This window comes from Alligator mississippiensis, chromosome 10 (genome assembly GCF_030867095.1).
Source record: "Alligator mississippiensis isolate rAllMis1 chromosome 10, rAllMis1, whole genome shotgun sequence".
Classification (NCBI taxonomy): Eukaryota; Metazoa; Chordata; order Crocodylia; family Alligatoridae; genus Alligator; species Alligator mississippiensis.
In genome coordinates this window covers 30,187,501-30,205,787 of record NC_081833.1, presented here as the reverse complement: position 1 = coordinate 30,205,787, position 18,287 = coordinate 30,187,501, and the positions used below count along the sequence as shown (strand labels likewise).

Here is an 18,287-nt window from a genome sequence, read left to right as displayed (position 1 = left end):
CATGCACTAGAGCACACATACATGATCATTCCCTCAGGATAAGTAGCAGCAGCACAACTATGTGCTACTGCTATATGTCCGTGGGGAAATTCATGTGTGCAGTTGTCTGGACATGCCACATTTCTTTTGGCTCAATCCTCCAATTTGTCTAGGTCACTCTGAATCCTAGCCCTACCATATCTACTACACTCCCCAGATTGATGCTGTCATCTGTTAACTTGCTTCAGGTGCACTCCATCCCAACTTCCAGGTCGTTAATGAAGATATCGAACAAAACCAGCCCCAGGACTGACTCCTGGGGCACTCTCCTTGATACCAACTGCCCACTAGACCTCAAGCCATTGATAACTACCTGTTGAGCCTGACAATCCAGCCAGCCTTTTTCTTTTCACTTTATAGTCCATTCATCCAACCCAATTTACCATTAGATAACAAGTTATTGTCCTGCTTCCAAAGACTTAGGAAATGGAAACGTATGCCTTGAGCTGGGGTCACCATTGACAGGGAACTGCAGATTAGTAGCAAAGCTTAGACTTCACAGGCTTGTTGCTGCAATATAGGAACTTTTTTTTGTAATAGAAGGGACCGATGGTACTGTTCTGCTCTGCTCTGGGCTTCTCTGTGGGAAATTCTTTAGGACTGAACCAGCAGAAACAAAACTGGACTCATTGCAAAGGCCAGCTGGATCACCAGCTGCAGAACAGTACTGACTTCAAAGCAGTCCATGAAAAAAGCTGGAATTGTGGAACTAGAATAGGATAAAGCAGATAGGTTTTCTCTCAGATGGAGGAAAGCCAACCTCAGACACCCATTGGTGTCCATGACATTTACTCCATCCTGAGTAGAGTTTGGCAGGGACAGTCTGGAACTGTCCAAAACCGATATAACTGACCAGAGTTATTACCATATTGAAGATGTTCCATTTCTTATATGCAAATATATCTACTGGAGCGTTGCATTTCTTTTAACTATTTTCCCATCCCCATATAAAATTTATTTGTCTTTAAGTGCAGCAACTAAATCAGTACTCCAGATGACGCTTCACCACTGCTGAACAGATTGGAAGAATCTCTTCCCATGACTTGCATGCAACACTTCTATTAATACATCCCAACAAGCTTTTTTGCAACAAGATCATCTTGTTCACTCATATAGCTTTGTCCACTATACCCACCCGCACCCTCCCAGGTTTTCCTTTAGGGTTGGTTAGAGGGTGCTGCTAATAATAATACTAAAGTCACAGGTTTGATTTTGTGTTGGACTAGATGAGCTCTTGAAGGAGGGCTCTTCTAACCTTACTTCTATGAAAACTGCAGCCTGACCAGATGATTCCAAAAGACCCCTGAGTGGTTAAGTGCAGGGGGAAACACCTGCTAAGGTGACCAGGGAGATTTCTATTAATTACCCAGGGCTGGAAACAAGAGTTTGTGTCTAGGTAAAAAAGCCCCCTCCCCCCACTCCCATACACACAATGAGCCTACCACTGGGTGTTTCTGGCAAAGAGGTTACACATTCCAGGGTGAGACAGGAGGCATCCTCTTGCTTCATAGTCTGAGCTGGTCACTAATCAAGGGTGAGGAAGGAACTTTCCCTGGGCCCAGAATGCCCCTCAGCTGCAAAGCACGGGGCTTCCTGTGCATGTCTCTGCATCTAGCTCATTTCTGCAAGAAACCAGAGACAGAGCTGAATGGATGAGGCTGAAGTTGGTTGCTTATTCCAAGTTCCTTATTTCCAGTTACCTATTCCTTATTTCCAGTTCCTTATTCCTTATTCCTGGTTGCCGGTTCCTTTATCAAAGCTAATCTAGACCCAATAGAAGTTTGTTATTAATGAATTACACATCTTAAAGAGAGAGAATTTCATTAGCTATGCATATGTACTAATTAATATGTAAAATAATAACCCACATCAAGTACCGAGCCCTAAATGAAGGTCAGATTAGGATGGGATTATGAGGCAAAATATTTCTTGGGCCACCCCAAACTTCCTGTTGATGCCACTGGGGGACTGTCCCAAAGAATCTTGACCACAGTCCTGCCTGTCCCAAAGCATAGTTTGGCCGTGCCAGGCTGCCAGCTAACAGCTCCCATATACTATACAGTCCACTATACTATACTGACAACACCCCAGCCACTGTGCTAAATACATGGACCCAAATAAAGAACTGGAGTTTGGGCTGGGATTATAGCTAGAAATCCTTCTTGGGCCACCCTACACCATGCCTCTGTGGCACTGGGGGACTGTCCTCGACATCTCTGACCAGAGACTTGTCCAGCCCAAAGCACCCTTTGGCCATGCCAGGCTGCCAACTGACAGCGCCCCAGCCACTGTGCTAAATTTCTAGACCTGAATAAGGAACGGGATTTTGGTCTGGGATTATACCCAGAAATCCTTCTTGGGCCACCCCAGAACACATCTCTGTACCACTGGGGAAGAGTCCTCTGGTGGCAAAGAGATGTGGTCTGGGGTGGCACAAAAGGATTTGTAGCTCTAAACCCAGCCCAAAATCCAGTTCCTTATTCAGGTCTATATACTTAGCACAGTGGCTGGGGTGCTGTCTGTTGGCAGCGTGGCATGGTTAAACCACGCTTTGGGCCAGGCAAGTTTCTGGCCAGAGATGTCTAGGAGAATCCCCCGGTGGCACAGAGGTGTGCCACAGGGTGGCCCAAAAAAGGATTTCTAGCTATAATCCCAGCTCAGAAGCGAATTCCTTATTCAAGGCTATGCATTTAATATAGTGGGAATAGGGGGCTGTCAGTTGGCAGCCTGGCATGCCAAATTGCACTTTGGGCCAGGCAAGTCTCTGGTCAGAGATGTCAAGGACAGTCCCCCAATGCCACAGAAGCATGGCATGGGGAAGCCCAAGAAGGATTTCTATCTATAATCCCAGCTCAAAATCCAGTTTCTTATTCAGGTCGATATACTTAGCACAGTGGCTGGGGTGCTGTCTGTTGGGACCCTGGCATGGCCAAACTGCACTTGGAGCCGGGAAACTCGCTGGTCAGAAATGTCCAGCAGAGTCCCCCAGTGGCACAGAGACATGGTGTGGGGTGACCTACAAAGGATTTCTAGGTATAAACCCATCCCAAATTCCAGTTTCTTATTTGGATCCACACACTTAACACAGTGGCTGGGAGCATGGTGTCAGTTGGCAGCCTGGTGCGGCCAAACAGTGCTTTGAGCCGGGCAAGTCTCTGGTCAGAGACGTACAGGACAGTCCCCCGGTGCCACAGAGGTGTGGTCTAGGGTGGCCCAAGAAAGATTTTTAGGTATAATCCCAGCCCAAATTCCAGTTCCTTATTCAGATCCATATACTTTGCGCTGTGGCTGGGCTGCTTTCAGTAGGCAGCCTGGCACTGCCAAACCACGCTTTAGGCCGGGCAAGTTTGTGTTCAGAGATGTCCAGGGCAGTCCCCCAGTGCCACAGAAGCATGGTGTGGAGTGATCTAAGAAGGATTTCTAGGTATAATCCCAGCACAAAATCCAGTTCCTTATTCGTGTCCATGCATTTAGCACAGTGGCTGGGGTGCTGTCAATTGGCAGTTTGGCATGGTGAAATCACTTTGGCCCGGGCAAGTCTCTGGTCAGGGATGTCCAGGACAGTCCCCCCATGGCACAGAGACATGTTCTGGGGCAGCCCAGGAAGGATTCGTAGCTATAATCTCAGCGCCAAATCCAGTTCCTTATTCAGGTCCTTATACTTAAGAAAGTGGCTGGGGTGCTGTCAATTGGCACCCAGGCATGGCCAGGTCGTGCTTTAGATGAGGCAAGTCTCTGGTCAGAGATGTCCAGCAGAGTCCCCCTGTGCCACAGAGGCATGGTGTGGCCCAAGAAGGATTTCTGGGTATACTCCCAGCCCAAAAGTCAGTTCCTTGTTCAAGCCATTATAGGATAGTGGACATGGGGGCTGTCAGTTGGCAGCCTGGCACAGCCAAACCGTGCTTTGGGCTGGGCAGGACTGTGGTCAGGGTTCTTCAGGACAGTCCCCCAGTGGCACTGACAAGAAGTTTGGGGTGGCCCAAGCAGTATTTTGCCTCATAATCCCATCCTAATCTGTCCTTCATTTAGGACTCTGTACTTGATGTGGGTTATTATTTTACATATTAATTAGTACATATGCATAGCTAATGAAATTCTCTCTCTTTATTTAGGATGTGTAATTCATTAATAACAAGCTTCTATTGGGTCTAGATTAGCTTTGAAAAAGGAACCGGGAATAAGGAATCGGGAACTGGGAATAAGGAATCGGGAATAAGGAACCAACTTCAGCCTCATGCTGAATGGAGCCGGCTGCGATCCCGGACCCCAGGTCCGATTGCTCCAAGAAGCGAGAGGACGATCCCCCAGCCAAGCGCTGGGCTGCCAAAGACCAGGGTTCATTGTGGGGAGGCTGGGGGCACAGCCACGCTCCTGGGGCTGTGCACCAGAGGGCAAGGGGATGGGGCTAGTGCGGACAGGGCAATTGCCGCCCCCCCGCGCCAGGAGCAGCAGCACGAGCCCCTTTGGGGCGCGGAGCCCTCCGGCGGCGGTGCCGAGCCCCCGGCCCGGGGATCAGGCCTCGCTGCAGGCTATTGTGGGCCGGGTCCCGGCGCACGGGGATCCCGCGAGCGGGGGCGGCTCGGCGACGCTTTCCAGGAGGATGGGAGGCGGCAACGACTGCGGGGCACAACGGACCAGCAGCCCCCAGCCCTGAGCTGCTGCAGCCGGATTGCAGCGTCCTTTAGGCGGCACCTTCCCGGCGGGAAGCAGCATCCTCCGCTCCGGCCGGGCGGCTCGCCTCCGCCCCGCAGCCTTGGTCCGAGCGTCCCCGGGCCCGTCCCAGCACGGGGCGGCCGGCACGGCGCGGGGCGCGGACAGCTCGGGCTCGGCTCTGCCTTTGTCCGCCCTTGGCCGGCGGCAGCCACCGGCCCTGCCCCCGCCCCGGCCCCGCGGAGCGGCCCCTCCCCCGGGCCGCCATCCCGCGCCGCTCCCCCGCCGCGCTCCGCTCCTCCAGCCAGTAAATCGGATCCAGGCTGATTCCTCTCACGTCAAACCACATGATCCCATAAAACATTCATCACCTCCATCCCTGCTCCTCCAGCCGCCGAGCCAGCTCCGCGCCCTAGCTCAGCCGGCCGGGGCCGCGCAGCCTCCCCCGCCCTCCTCCTCCCTGCCGCCGCCGCCCGGCTGCGCTTGGGTGGGGGGAGTCTTCGCCTGGATGCTGACTCGAGCTCCGGGGTTGCTCGTCCCCCCAATGAGCGCGGGCCTCGGCCGAGGGAGAGCCCCCGCCCCGCGCCCGCGCCCGCGCCCGCCCCCGCGCCCGCGCTGCTCCGGCTGAAGTTTGCAGGAGGATCTGCCCCGCGCGGGCGAGGACCGCCGCCGCCGCCGCCGCCGCCGCAGCCCGAGTTCGCGCGCCCGGACGTGCCTGCCCCGGCCCCTAAGATGAAGAGGGCGAGCGCCGGAGGTGGGTGCCGCGCCTCGGCGGGGGGGTGCTCCCTGCTTCCCAGCTGCCAAAAAAACTTCCTCGCCGGAAACTTCGCTTCCCGCCGCGCGGGGCGGCCGCTCCTGCCTGCCTCCGCCGCAGTCCCCGGGGAGCGGGCCGAGCCGCGCTCGGGGGGCGGCGGCGGCCGGGCGCGTCTCCCCCTGCCCCGGGCAGCCTCCGCGGGGCTCGGTGGCCCGCCTGGGCCCGGGGGCGCGTGGGGAGGCAGCGGCGCATTTGCGGAGGAAAGGCCGGCACGCGGTGGGGAGGGGAGGGGAGGAAAGGGGCCAGTGAGCGCTCCCCCTCCCGGCCCCGGCCCGGCCTCTGCGGGACCCGGAGTCCGGGTGATGGAGCGACGGAGAAGGGCACTGGGTGAGCGCCCTGGCCCTAGGCTGGGGCAGCGCGAGTGGCCAGGGCACTCCCTGCTCGCGGGGGCGGGAGGTGCCCAGCTGCTCTCAGCAGCATCCTATGGCTCTCGAGACAGCAAGCCGGGATCCCGCCGGGAGGCAGAGAAAGGTGCTACAGCTGCTCTGAATGCAGCTGGAACTGAAGCGGCCGCGACCAGCTGCCGGCTCGGACGGAAAGCCGAGGCTGAAGGGGAGCAAGGCTGGGGAATGATCCCCTAGGGCTGAGGAGGGAGGCTCACGGGCATCTTCCCCAGCCTCCTCGGAGGAGCTGAGCGATCCTAGAGAGTGTCTCCTGTTGCCCCCCACCCCTGCTCTAAAAGCCCTGCAGGCTTTGGGAAGAGGAACAGCTCTGAGGAACTGGAAGCAAGGGCTCAAAGAAGAAGGGTTGCCCTGTAACGAACGGGAAAGGCAGGCGAGTTGGGTGTGGGGGGAGCGGAGGTGTACATCCTAGTGAAGCGCAGGAAGGGAGCCTGGATGAGGGGTCGGTCATCTAAAGGTGCTTCCCACAACCCCAGATCTTCAGCAACACTGGCTCTGCTCCTATAGAGGATGATGGCAAATGCAAGGACAGCCACTGGGACAAAGGGAATCTACAGTGCAAGTTCCCCTTAGTTGGCAAAGTTTGCAAATGCTCTTTTCAGTGATTAGACAGAAGGATATTCTACCAAGAGCGTACCAAGGGTGGACTCTGCCTCAAGGTGGAGGAAGCATACTGAGGCTAAGAAAGAAAGACTGCCAGAATGCTACAGATATGAAGAGGCTAGAATTCATATATAGTGGTAACAGAAAGAGGGATTGTTGGGGTTTATAGAGACTGCCAAAGCAATAGATAATTAATAACTGATCCTACTTTGTGTCATTTAAATGCCCACTAGTAAAAAGGCAGTAAACTAAATGAAGGCTAAACCGTATAGGAACAAATCAAGTTGCATAGGTTAGGAATTGAATTTGTTCCACCATGTAAAAGGTTTTTGTGTGTAATAAGCATGCAGTGCTGCCAGCCTTTCGGGAAAGCCCAGTGTAGCACTGCCATCCATTTAAATAAAAGCTTCATCTTCCACTGCAAATTTTGCCCTATTTCTTTTGCTCAGATAGACTCAGCAATAATCTTTATGTGGCATCTTGTTGGGTTAATGGGGATATGTTTTTATTAGAAGCAGTGTTGCTTGATAGTTGCTCTTGCAGTTAAGTGGAACCATCTGTAAAATCCTGTAAAAAAAAATTGTAAAATTGCACATTTCTAGTCACCTTGAAATGCAACTTGAAAGAGACCTACATTTTGAAAAATGTGCCTCTACCTTGCATGTGCAAAATGGTCATAGATGAACATACCACTCAGGTTAATTTCTGCAAATGCAACTCACAGGTTGCAATTTTTAAATTCAAAGAGATCAAATTATTTTAGAACACAGGGATGGTGTAGGCTGCTGGGCATGGAAATGCTTAGCACGCAATAGCTCACTCTGGATTGTAACCTCTTTGTGAGTAGGTGGGTGTTTTTGTGCGGGCTCTAGAGCAGTAGGTTGTTTCCTTTTTTATGTGAGTGACACAAATATTACTTGTTACTTTTTGGAGGCACTTTGGCTGATTTATTTGCAGTGGTCTAGAGAGACATTGCAACTCCATTTCAAATGGCATGCATTTGCTTTGGAGAGTTGGAATTGTATTTAATTTTGAAATGGCCAGTTTATTCACATTTGGAAAACAGCTCAGGAGCAGGTTTCTGTGACAGCTTTTGCTGTGAGCCGTTAGGGAGCATTGGTGTTTCAACATCCGGATATTATGTGATGTATTTTGCTCCTGTGCACAAATGTCAGTAGGTCTGAATGAGTGTTTGCATCTCAAGCATTCTGTGGGTTTGGCTATGACTGGGGTTTTTTTGGGGGGGGGGGCAGGAGGGGTTGGTACAGACTACTGGAATTGCTCTTATGGTAACCTGTGTGCTATTTGCTTACTGTTTTGTTAGTCGGTTAGATGTGCTATGCTAGACATGCAGAGTGATGCACAGGGGATGGGTTAAGTACAAGAAACTGGGAAAACAGTATCTGTCTTGCTGTATACAGCCTTGATGCATCATAATGTATTCGATGTATGGTGACACTCCAGAAGCTCCCAATATCATCAGCAATATGTGAAAAGGACAAATGGAAATTAAATATAGCAAATCTACCATAGTAGCTATATTTAGAGAGTAGTGGGGTAGGTGTACATGGGTGTTTTACAGACTGTCTCTGATTGATACTGCATGGGGCTTAGTAGCTTGAACTATTGGCTGAGCAGAGGAAAGTGGATAAAATGAAACTGTAAAGTCAATGGGCTCCTAGAACACGTTTAGCCTGATCAGGCCTTAAAGAGTGGCTCTCCCACTGTGCCTACATTGCAATTTCCCAGAGTTTGCTGCCAGGCAGCCTGAAGTGCTTTACAATCCAGAAATACACAACAGGGTGTGTTAGGCAAATGAGGCTTTTACTCTGCATTGCTAGCACACATCAAACCTTTATTAACACATCCTGCTTACATTTCAGGTAGCTGGCCACTTTCCTATTTACTCTCCTTTTTACAAAGTTGTTAATTATATATATATATATAATTATATAATTATATATATAAAATTCCCCCAGACTAAGACTGTTCCCATTGTGGTTAGATGGGCAGTATTTTATGCTTCTGAAGAGGAGGAAAGATTTAACAATGCTTTATTTGATAATTTTTTCCCAGTACGCTATCTATTATATGACGTACCATGGAGCTTGGTGTCTCCTGAATGCTGGCCCTTCTTCTTGCAATAGGCAGCATATTCTATTGCAACAGATACTCTTTAGAACCATTCAGGATTATACGTATAAAGTTATTTGAGAATTAATTTAGGTTTGTATACGTTCTTACATTTTGGTGTTGCCCTCTTGCCATAGTGGGTTTTATTAGCACAGATGTTGCTGTGTCCCTGATGGCTGGTGATGCTTTCCCCAATAAGAGCACTGGGAAAGGCTGTTTTAAAAACAATATATATATAATTAATTAGCACAAGTAAGATAGAGGTACCATGACCCTCAAGCACTGACTGTGAACATGCTGTTCCAATGCTCTTTACCAAGAAGAGGTGACAGATACAGTAGCCCTATCTGAAAATTCTGCCATGTCTTCTGCTAATTACTTCCATGAACCTCTTTGCTACTCTGGGCTTTGCACAAATTGAAATCTCATGGGAGCCTATGCAGGAGAAAATTGTAGGCATGAATGTGTGGGAGTATTGGGAGGACAGGGCAGTTTGCAGTAAAACTGAGAACTTCCCCCTTTTTCATAAGGACACCTGCTCTGCTTGGATTAAGGCAGGGTTTCTAGTAGTAGATTTACTATTTCCTGCTCTCAAATTACAGAAAGGTTTCTTATCCCATTGGGTCTTCAGGGAACAGAAAGATGATTTTTCTCAAATATCTCTGTATTATTAACTCTACAGATAAGTCTGTGTATGTTTTAGTCCAGTTAAAAGTCAGATGCCTTCAATTCTGTGCTGATTTTGTATGTGACCGTAGTCATCTGCCCCTTATCTTTATCTCTTGACTTCAGGAGATTCAAGCCAGGCATGACTTTGCCCCCCTGGTTCTGCCAGAGGAATAGGGAAAACCTGCAAATCTAACAGCACCTACATGTGGATTCAACTATTCTGACCTCTTAAACTGCCTCAGGTCAGGGCAGTTAGAAACAAAGAGGGCAGAATGGAATACCGGGGAGATTTTGGGGGCACGGGCATAAGGAATACTTTGGCACATGAACATACTGTGTCTTGTTGCTCATATTATTTGCTGTACCCAGTGGCAACGCATAAAAGGTGCATGTGCACCCCCTGAGAGCACTGGTGCACACCCTGACAGCAGTATTCCCCGCTTAGGCGACAGGTGGGGGAGCAGACAAGAGGACTGGTGCCCCCCATGAGAGCACTAGCCAAGGAGCGGGAGCACCAGGGGAAGGGATCCTTGTGGTCCCCGTGTGGCTGATTACACAGGCTGGGGGGGTTCCCCCGTGGCTGATTGCATTGGCCCAGAAGTACCAGCAGATCAGCGGGGGGTGCTGACTGGCTGCTTGGTGGGGGGAGAGGCAAGTGCCCTGCCCCCCCCCCCCCGACTCAGGAGGCACCAGTTGCCCATGGCTGTACCTGCTTGTGTGTGTGTGTGGGGGGGGGGGGGGTGCTTAGTGCATCATGACAAACACAAGCAATCCTTGTCCTGTGTTCTCTGTATCTGGCCTGCCTGTTCTTCTGAAAGAATTCTGGGACCACTTGCCTCATTCTCACATGTGCTGGATGCCTTGTGCTGTGCTGCTTCCCAGTTTGCCCACAAGAGCTCCTCGCTCTTTGAAAGTGCTGAGACTGAAGCACTCTTTCAGAACCCAAGTGAAAACTTGGATTGCTGCTGCACCAGACCTAAAGGGGCCTTTAGAGGACTGATTGAACTTGACTCCATACATGATAAAGAGACTGGGGGCTGTGATCAGTTGAGCTGTAACCTCTGCTCTGAGCGAGCTTGAACACAATGTGCAGGGCTCCTGTGCCATTTACTCTGAACTGCTGCTTCTCATCGTGCTGTACAGCATATCCATTTCAAGAGGCTGTAACCACAATGCAAGTACAGTATGCACATTGCACAGCAAACTGAAGGTGGAACCAAAGGGAAAAAAGGAACTGGCTTAATTAGGCATGTACTCTCTTCCCAGTTGAAATACTTCCTGCTGCCCTCACTTACATTAAGATATATCTCTGAGAGCCAAACTCCTGCTCTGATGTTTCTAAAGGGGTTTATTTATCCAGGAGGTACACACTGTAGCAGAAGTATACTGTGCCACTCAAAAAATAGGTGCAGTACTAGGCAGCTTTAGAATGTGGGGCCTCTGAGAACTGGGAATTGCATGAGAACAGCTTCCTCCTGTCATTGTGGAAGGCTTTAAGTTTGGATTCTTTGAATTGCGTTCTGGGGCTATCTTTGCTTGTGTGGGATTTGAGAGTAGAGGGCTCTCGAGCTTTGCCAGAACAGACATATGCAGGCGTGGGAGCTGAGAGCCCTCCATTTTGCACTCTAGAAATCTGTGCCTCTCCTTCCCATTTTTATTATTTCGGCTTCAACATGTTTCAGGGACCAAGGAGAGAGTAAGTAGTGAGGTGTTGATCTGAAAAAGCAAATTAGGACAGTAAAAGGCAAATTTTTCAGTGCGTGCATAAAGAAGCCTGAGTGACTTGCATGCACAGCTCTATCTGTACTGGTGCTTTGTGTGTGCAGGTGTTCCCTGCACAAATTACATGTTCTGTCTTCCTGAGTCACTATTGTATTCTCCCACTTCTACGGCCAGTGGAACTCCTGAGATTTTCAGGAAGCTTCGATGCCGTAAGGTGCAGTGGAGAATTAGACCAGCATGTGCAGTGACCTCATGGTGTGTGTAGTTTGCTGTGCTGAATAGCAGCGTGCTTATTGCACTTTCTCAGACTACTAGTATTTGTTCCATTTTTTTGAAGGGGTCTAGAAAAAAGAGCATAGAATATATCCATGGGGTGCAAAGCAGTTCTCTGCAGAGAGACCCTGAGCTACCTTTGTTTTGTTAGCTCTGAAACTGGAAGCAGCATAGATTGCACATTAGTGCAATGCTGTGTCCAGGCTTATAAAGTCTGCTTTTCAGCATAGCTAGTTAGCCTGCATGCTGCACTGCATGTGAGTTAGTGTGCATAAAACTAGCTCTGGGAGTCTTTGCCTGATGCTGCTTTGCACTATATCTCTCGATTCTTTTCCTAGCCCTGCCAGTGACTTGCTTTGTGTTATTGGCCAAGTTATTTAACCCCTGTGCTTTAATTTTCATTTCTCCAGAAATAAATTGGGGACAGTGATACCAATTTTTCCCTCTTAAGAGGTCTGTGGCATGTTTAGCAATCACCTAATATTTGTTATTCTAGAGTAGAAATTTGCACTTGTGCAGGCCTGGGGAGTCATGTTTCAGCTTTTAGTCTAAGCAGCAGGGTCACCAGCAACCCTTGTATGTGGCTCTGAGGAACACAGGGTATAGGGGAGTTGTTAATACAGCACCATTCCTGGGAGGCAATGACCATGCTGATGGGCTTATGGGACATGAAAACCTCTTTTTTGGGCTGCATGGCTTGTACTGTACTCACACCCCATTTCCCCTGGCCACCAGCAATGGGAGAGAGCACGAAACCAGAGTTTGAGACCTAACAGTCTCATTCTAGAACAGAGTGAAGCTTCTTGGTTATGGGTTTATTTAGAGAGGAAAGTCACAGTGGAGCACTGTTTTCAGGGTGCACTCTCATTCCCATTAGTAGGTGGTAGTAGCAGTAGTTCTGTGTCTCTCACTTGTTCTAAGTGGGGTGATCTAACATGGGATGAAGGGTACAGGTTGCATATTGCATTTTTCCACAATTCTTGTGGCTTGGACCTTCCCGGTTTGTGGGCCTAGTGGAACTGATGCTGTAAATATGACTAGAGGAACATTTATTTTCTTGCCTATGTCAGGGTAGTTGACTTGAGTGAAAAGTAAGAGCTGCCATTTCTTGAAGGATGCCTTGAGTCTAAAAGGGATGTCTTGAATCTAAAAAGGTGAAAACCACTGGTCTAGTGCCTCAGCCTAAGCACATTCGGGTTATTGCCTTCCGTCAATTTTGGCTCAGGCCCCTATAGAGAAACTTGAAAATGACTGAAAGAGAATTCATAGCAAAAGGGATTTGGATCAGGCATGCCACCCTATAGAGCTGGGCTCTCACAGGCTCTTCTGAATTTTGAGCCCTGCTGATTCTGAGACTTGGATGAGATGTGGGATAGCACCAAGGACAGAGACAGCTGCTCAATCTGCTCCCTTTTGGGAGTTACTTGGAGTCTCTGGACTCCAGGTAGTCTGATTCCATACAGGACAGGTGGCTGTGGCCAGGCTTGCTGAATAATGGTTAGTCCCCCACCCCGAGTGTCTTTTTCCACTTTCAGATTAATTATAGCAGAGTTTCCCAGAGTTGCTTAATGAAGGACAGAACATTAAAAAGTGAACAAATGCTATACATTTTTTAGACCAACCAAACTCTTCTAATATATATATGCATTCCATTTTAATACAGTTCTGTAGCATATTCAGGACTTGTAATTTCCCTTGCCACAACCCAGGTAGAGCTGGACATTACCAGACTTCTATATTTGGGTTTTACCATACTGGATTTGCACATTTTAAACTTTCTTGGAATACCTCCAGGCCACAGATTCTACATCTTGTTGCCACTTCACAGCCCAGCTGTTATAGGTCCTTTGGACTTATGGACCTCCCTGGCCCAGTTACTCAAGTATATCTTTTCCCAAACCTCCTCTTATGGATGCTTTGATCAGACACGTAGGCTTTGCCAGTGTTCCAAAACCTAAATATTCTTCCTTTTAGGTAGCCTGAGAAATAAGGAGATCTAGACAACAAAATGGTACATGTATTTCCCCATATTAGCTTCTGCACCACTCTGGAGTGTTCCTTGGGATTGGGTTAGAGTCCTCTAAAAAGTCAAGGCATGCCTGTCTTGCATATAGCTTCTTCTCCAAATCATGAATTCTTCTTTTTATGCTGCCATACTCCTGCTCTTCTGCCAAAGCTTTCTCCAGAACAACTGGTGAGAAACCTTTTTTTTTTTTTTTTTTTTTATAACCTACCACACCATTTAGCAACCCCTTTCCAACGCACCCTCGTCAGGTCATCAGTGTCCTCTACCAGATGATATCTTCTATACTTACCTCCTACCTGCAGTTCAGATTTGAAAAATTGCTTTGCCTTGAGTTGTAACTAATTTTTTTTTTGTCCAAGGAGTTTTACCTGTGAAGGTTTAACAACCTTCTGTTTTTAGGCCTATGTCACTGTCCTAGAATTCCAGTCCCACATGGAAGGTAAAAGGGAACAGAGAATCCATATAGGCCGAATAATTAAACAGAGTTTACAGTATTTTAGATGTATGCGGGGAGGCTCAGAATATTCCAGTCCTCTTCTGAAAGAAAACAGAGACCCAGTGAGGTGGAAGCTGAATGGGTCTACCTTTTGCTGGGCCTAGTAAAGATGGATTTTTTGCTCTTATTTGTATTTGATGGTGGCATATGCCCTTTTTTACATGTTGCACCATAAAATAGAAGCAAATTAATACTTGCACTTACTATTAAAGCTTCCCATTTCCTTTACATTGGTACAAGAGCAGGAGAGCTCCAAGGAGAACCCAAAAAGAATATGGCTTTTTACTAATCAATCAGTTGTTATTGTTGTTTATTATTTATATAGTGTCCAAGGTGCATGTAGTGCTTTTACAAATAGAAATCAGGTCCTTAAAATCATCACTGAAAATCACTTGGTTGGCATGTCAGATTGCTTCCTCTATGTAGGGGTAATCGGTTAACTCTATTTTTTTTTGGTAAGAATAAAGTTTTTTTGGGAACCATCTGGCTGCCAAATTCTTCTCCTGCAGCTGTGCATTGCTGGAAGTTCATTTGCGTCTTTAAGCTACTAAAGAGAAAGTAAAAGTGACTGATTAGTCTAAGACTTGGAGCATTCACATCAAAGTGACAGATTTTGTGTGCTGGATTTGGAAAAGTGTTTAAAACTGGTGTGTTTTCATTAAATTTTGAAGACTGTGGGCAGAATTGTGCTCTTGGCACTGCAGCACAGCTCTCAACTCTGCACCCGGCGTACTTATGTCAAAGTGAATTGTGTGGCTGTTAAAATTTGTGTGTGCTTGTTTGATGACTTTAAATATTGATTTTAATTGTGTGTCTTTCTTGAGGCCATGAGTGATGATGAGAGCTGCATATAATACGCTCCATGCATAACTTAGCAATGAACTCTCAGAAGAGGTGTGAGCTTGAACTAAATCTAATGAGGAGAGAGTCTTTCGAGACCCTAAATTCAACTTTCTTCTTTTCATGCATTGAGGAAGTTATTATTAAAGCTCTGGGCTGCAAAGCAAATGGAGAATTCAGAAGCTTTATTTGCATGCCTGCGTTCTTGGCTATCAAGGTTACAGCCCTCCTCAGACACAAAGCAGCGCTGGAGATGGTAATGGGAAATGCCCATTTTGTCAGCAGTTTCTTTCTCTGTACAAATGAAAACAATCACTTAAAAGCGGCAGGGACCTTTTGATTTGGATGTGTCTATAGGTGTCAACTTATGGGAGCTCTAGGAAGCTGTAATGTTGTACGATAGCAGTTTTTCCTGAGAAGGATATCTTTGTGCCTGTCTGGAAGCAGTTTTTTTCCCTCATGCAAGCACAGATTAGTGCACAGCTTTCATTACTTAATGTTACTCATGCTAACACAAACGTGGTTAGCTTTGGCTTTACACTAGAGGGCTGTCTGTCCCTTTCCCTTTGGAGGGAAGGCATCAGTCTGTACACAGTGAGCATGCATGTAATTCACAGTATCAAAACAGTTCAACAGCAGCCCATTTTGTCAGGTGGGAGACGCACTGCAAGCTTTTATTTACCACTTGCAGTGTTTGTTTACACTGCATGCAAACATCTGTGCTGTAGTGCTGCTGATTGCTTAGAAGCTGTGTGTGTAACCTTTTGCTTTGGTGTATTTGAAAATGGATTTTTTGGATCTTCTGAGTGAGGCCAGCCACAGGTTAGGAACCTTTGAGCAGAATCACAGGGGTTTCTAATTGTGTGTATAATGTCCCTATCCTGCTCCTTGGAGTTGGTTTTACCTTCATGGAGCAATTGCTTTCTGTCCGAAATGCCTGTACAAATGCTGACAAGGTTCTTTGGGTAAATCCAGTATCTTTTATTAGACCAACTCAGCTGGTTGGAAACATTCTTCTTTGCAAGCTTTCAGGTACAGGTATCCTTCATCAGGCAGAAGAAGTATTTGCAGTTGGTCTGTGCTCTTCCTGGATGGAATAGTAAAGCCAGTTCATATGCAAGACAGCCAGTCATTGAAAATGTAAATTGAGGTAGTCAATGGGTGAGACACTGATATGGGGAAGGGGAATGAAAGTTGCTGTAGTCAATGAGTGAGAGTTGGGTGGAGAAAGGGGAATGAATATAGCTGGTAAAAAGTGGGGAGGTTACCTAGGGAAGTCAGATATTAGGCAGGTTATAATGTGTCATAAATCCAACGTTTATATTTAGTCCCTGATTTTTTGTATCCGGTAAATTGATGAAGTGAAGTTCATAGGCTTGTCTGTACAAATGCCCAGAATTCAGGCACTGCACAACCAACTCCACAACCCTCCTGCCAGAGGTAGGGACAATCTTGGGGATAGCTCTATCAGGCCTTGGGTCAGCTCAGATGTAGTTAGGGATCTTCTGGAAGGGCTGGACATTTTTAATCTGTAGATCCAGATGCCCTGCACACAAAGGTGTTGAGGGAGCTGGCAGGGGTCATTGCAGAGCCCTTGGCCCGACTGTATGAGCATTCGTGGTCATCTGGCTAGGTGCCGGGGGATTGGAAACTAGCTAATGTGGTCCCCATTTTTAAGAAAGGGCGGAAGGAGGACCCAAGTAACTATAGGCCTGTAAGCCTCACCTCGGTGCTCGGGAAGATCTTAGAGAAAATCATCAAGGAGCATATCTGTGGGGAACCTGCAGGGGAGAACATGCTCTGGGGCAACCAGCATGGGTTCATCAAAAGCAGGTCCTGCCAGACCAACCTGATTGTCTTTTATGACTAGGTAACTAAATCCTTGGATGATGGTGTCGCTGTGGACGTAGTCTTTCTAGACTTTAAGAAGGCCTTTAACACCATCTCTCACTCCATCCTCATCAATAAATTAAGCAACTGTGGCATTGATGCCTACACAGTTGGATGGGTAAAAAACTGGCTGATGGGGAGCTCCCAGAGAGTAATGGTGGATGGGTCGTACTCAACCTGGTGAGATGTGAGCAGTGGGGTCCCCCAGGGCTCAGTCCTCAGGCCCACACTGTTTAATATCTTCATCAGCAACTTGGATGAGGGGGTTGAAAGCACATTGTCCAAGTTTGCTGATGACACTAAGATGTGGGGCGAGGTAGACACATTTGAAGGGAGAGAGAGGCTGCCACTAGATTTAGACAGACTACAGAAGTGGAGAGATGAGAATAGGATGGGGTTCAATGTAGACAAATGCAGGGTGCTGCACCTTGGGAGAAGGAAGCCACAGCACACATACAGGTTGGGGAGTTCCCTTCTTGAAAGCACAGTGGTGGAAAGGGATCTTGGAGTCATTATTGATCCCAAGATGAACATGAGCTGCCAATGCCAGACTGCAGCCAGCAAGGCCAGCCATACCTTGTCATGCATCCAAAGATGGATCTCAAGCTGGTCCAGAGAGGTGATGCTCCCCCGCTATGAGACATTGGTCAGGCCACAGTTGGAGTACTGCATCCAGTACTGGGTGCTGCACTTTAAAAGGGATGTGGCCAGCCTGGAGAGAGTTCAGAGGAGGGCCACCCACTTGGTGAGAGGGCAGCAGGACAGGCCCTACGAGGAGAGACTGAGGGACCTGAACCTGTTCAGACCTGGCAAGAGGAGGCTGAGGGGGGACCTGGTGGCTGCCTACAAATTCATCAGGGGAGCTCATCAGCAAATAGGAAGAGCCCTATCTCCCCAGCACCACATGGGGTGATGAGGAACAATGGTAATAAGCTGATGGAGAATAAGTTTAGGTAAGAGATCAGGAGGCAATATTTTATGGTTAGGGTGGCCAAAATCTGGAACCAAACTTCCTAGGGAAGTGGTCCTTGCCCCTACCTTGGGTAAATTCAAAAAGAGGTTAGATGATCATCTGTCTGGGGTCTTGTGAACCCAGCATTCATTCCTGCCTGTGGCAGGGGGTCAGGCTAGATGATCTGTTCAGGTCCCTCCTGATGCTAGCTACTATGAAACTATGAAACTGTTCCCTTCTGGATGAGGCACCTGCCTGTCACTCTGTCCCAAGGTCTCCTCTCTACAACAGAGATGGATCATGACACTAGGAGGTGGCCAGTCCTATATCCCACAAAGGAGCGGAACCTTCCAGGTGCAATGGTACTGAGGATGGGGTGAGAACCAGTGGGGTCCCTCAAGGCTCTGTCCTTGGGCCTGTATGGTTCAACATCTTCATTAATGATGTGGACATTGGTGTCAGAAGTGGACTGGCCAAGTTCGCTGATGATACCAAATTTGGGGGTAAAGCATCCACACCTGAGGACAGGAGGGCAATCCAGGCTGACCTTGACAGGCTCAGGAAATGTGCAGACAAGAACTTGATGGTGTTTAACACCGAAAAATGCAAGGTTCTCCACTTTGGGAAGAAAAACCTGCAGCAGGCTTATAGGCTCGGCAGTGCAACGTTGGCTAGCACCACAGATGAAAGGGACTTGAGGGTCATGGTTGACCACAAGATGAACATGAGCCTTCAATGTGATGCTGATGCTAGTAAAGCAAGCAAAACGCTGCCTTGCA

At 48.2% G+C, this 18,287-nt stretch overlaps 1 protein-coding gene across 1 annotated transcript in view; it reads left to right on the top strand.

The window, feature by feature from the left end:
- The first annotated feature begins 5,052 nt into the window (after nt 1-5,052).
- Nucleotides 5,053-18,287, top strand: part of RTN4R (reticulon 4 receptor) — a 218,209-nt gene continuing 204,974 nt past the window's right edge. Inside the window, exon 1 of the mRNA XM_059713606.1 lies at nt 5,053-5,443. Coding sequence (XP_059569589.1) covers nt 5,422-5,443 — 22 coding nt within the window. The 5' untranslated portion in view covers nt 5,053-5,421. The remainder of the gene's footprint in view (nt 5,444-18,287) is intronic.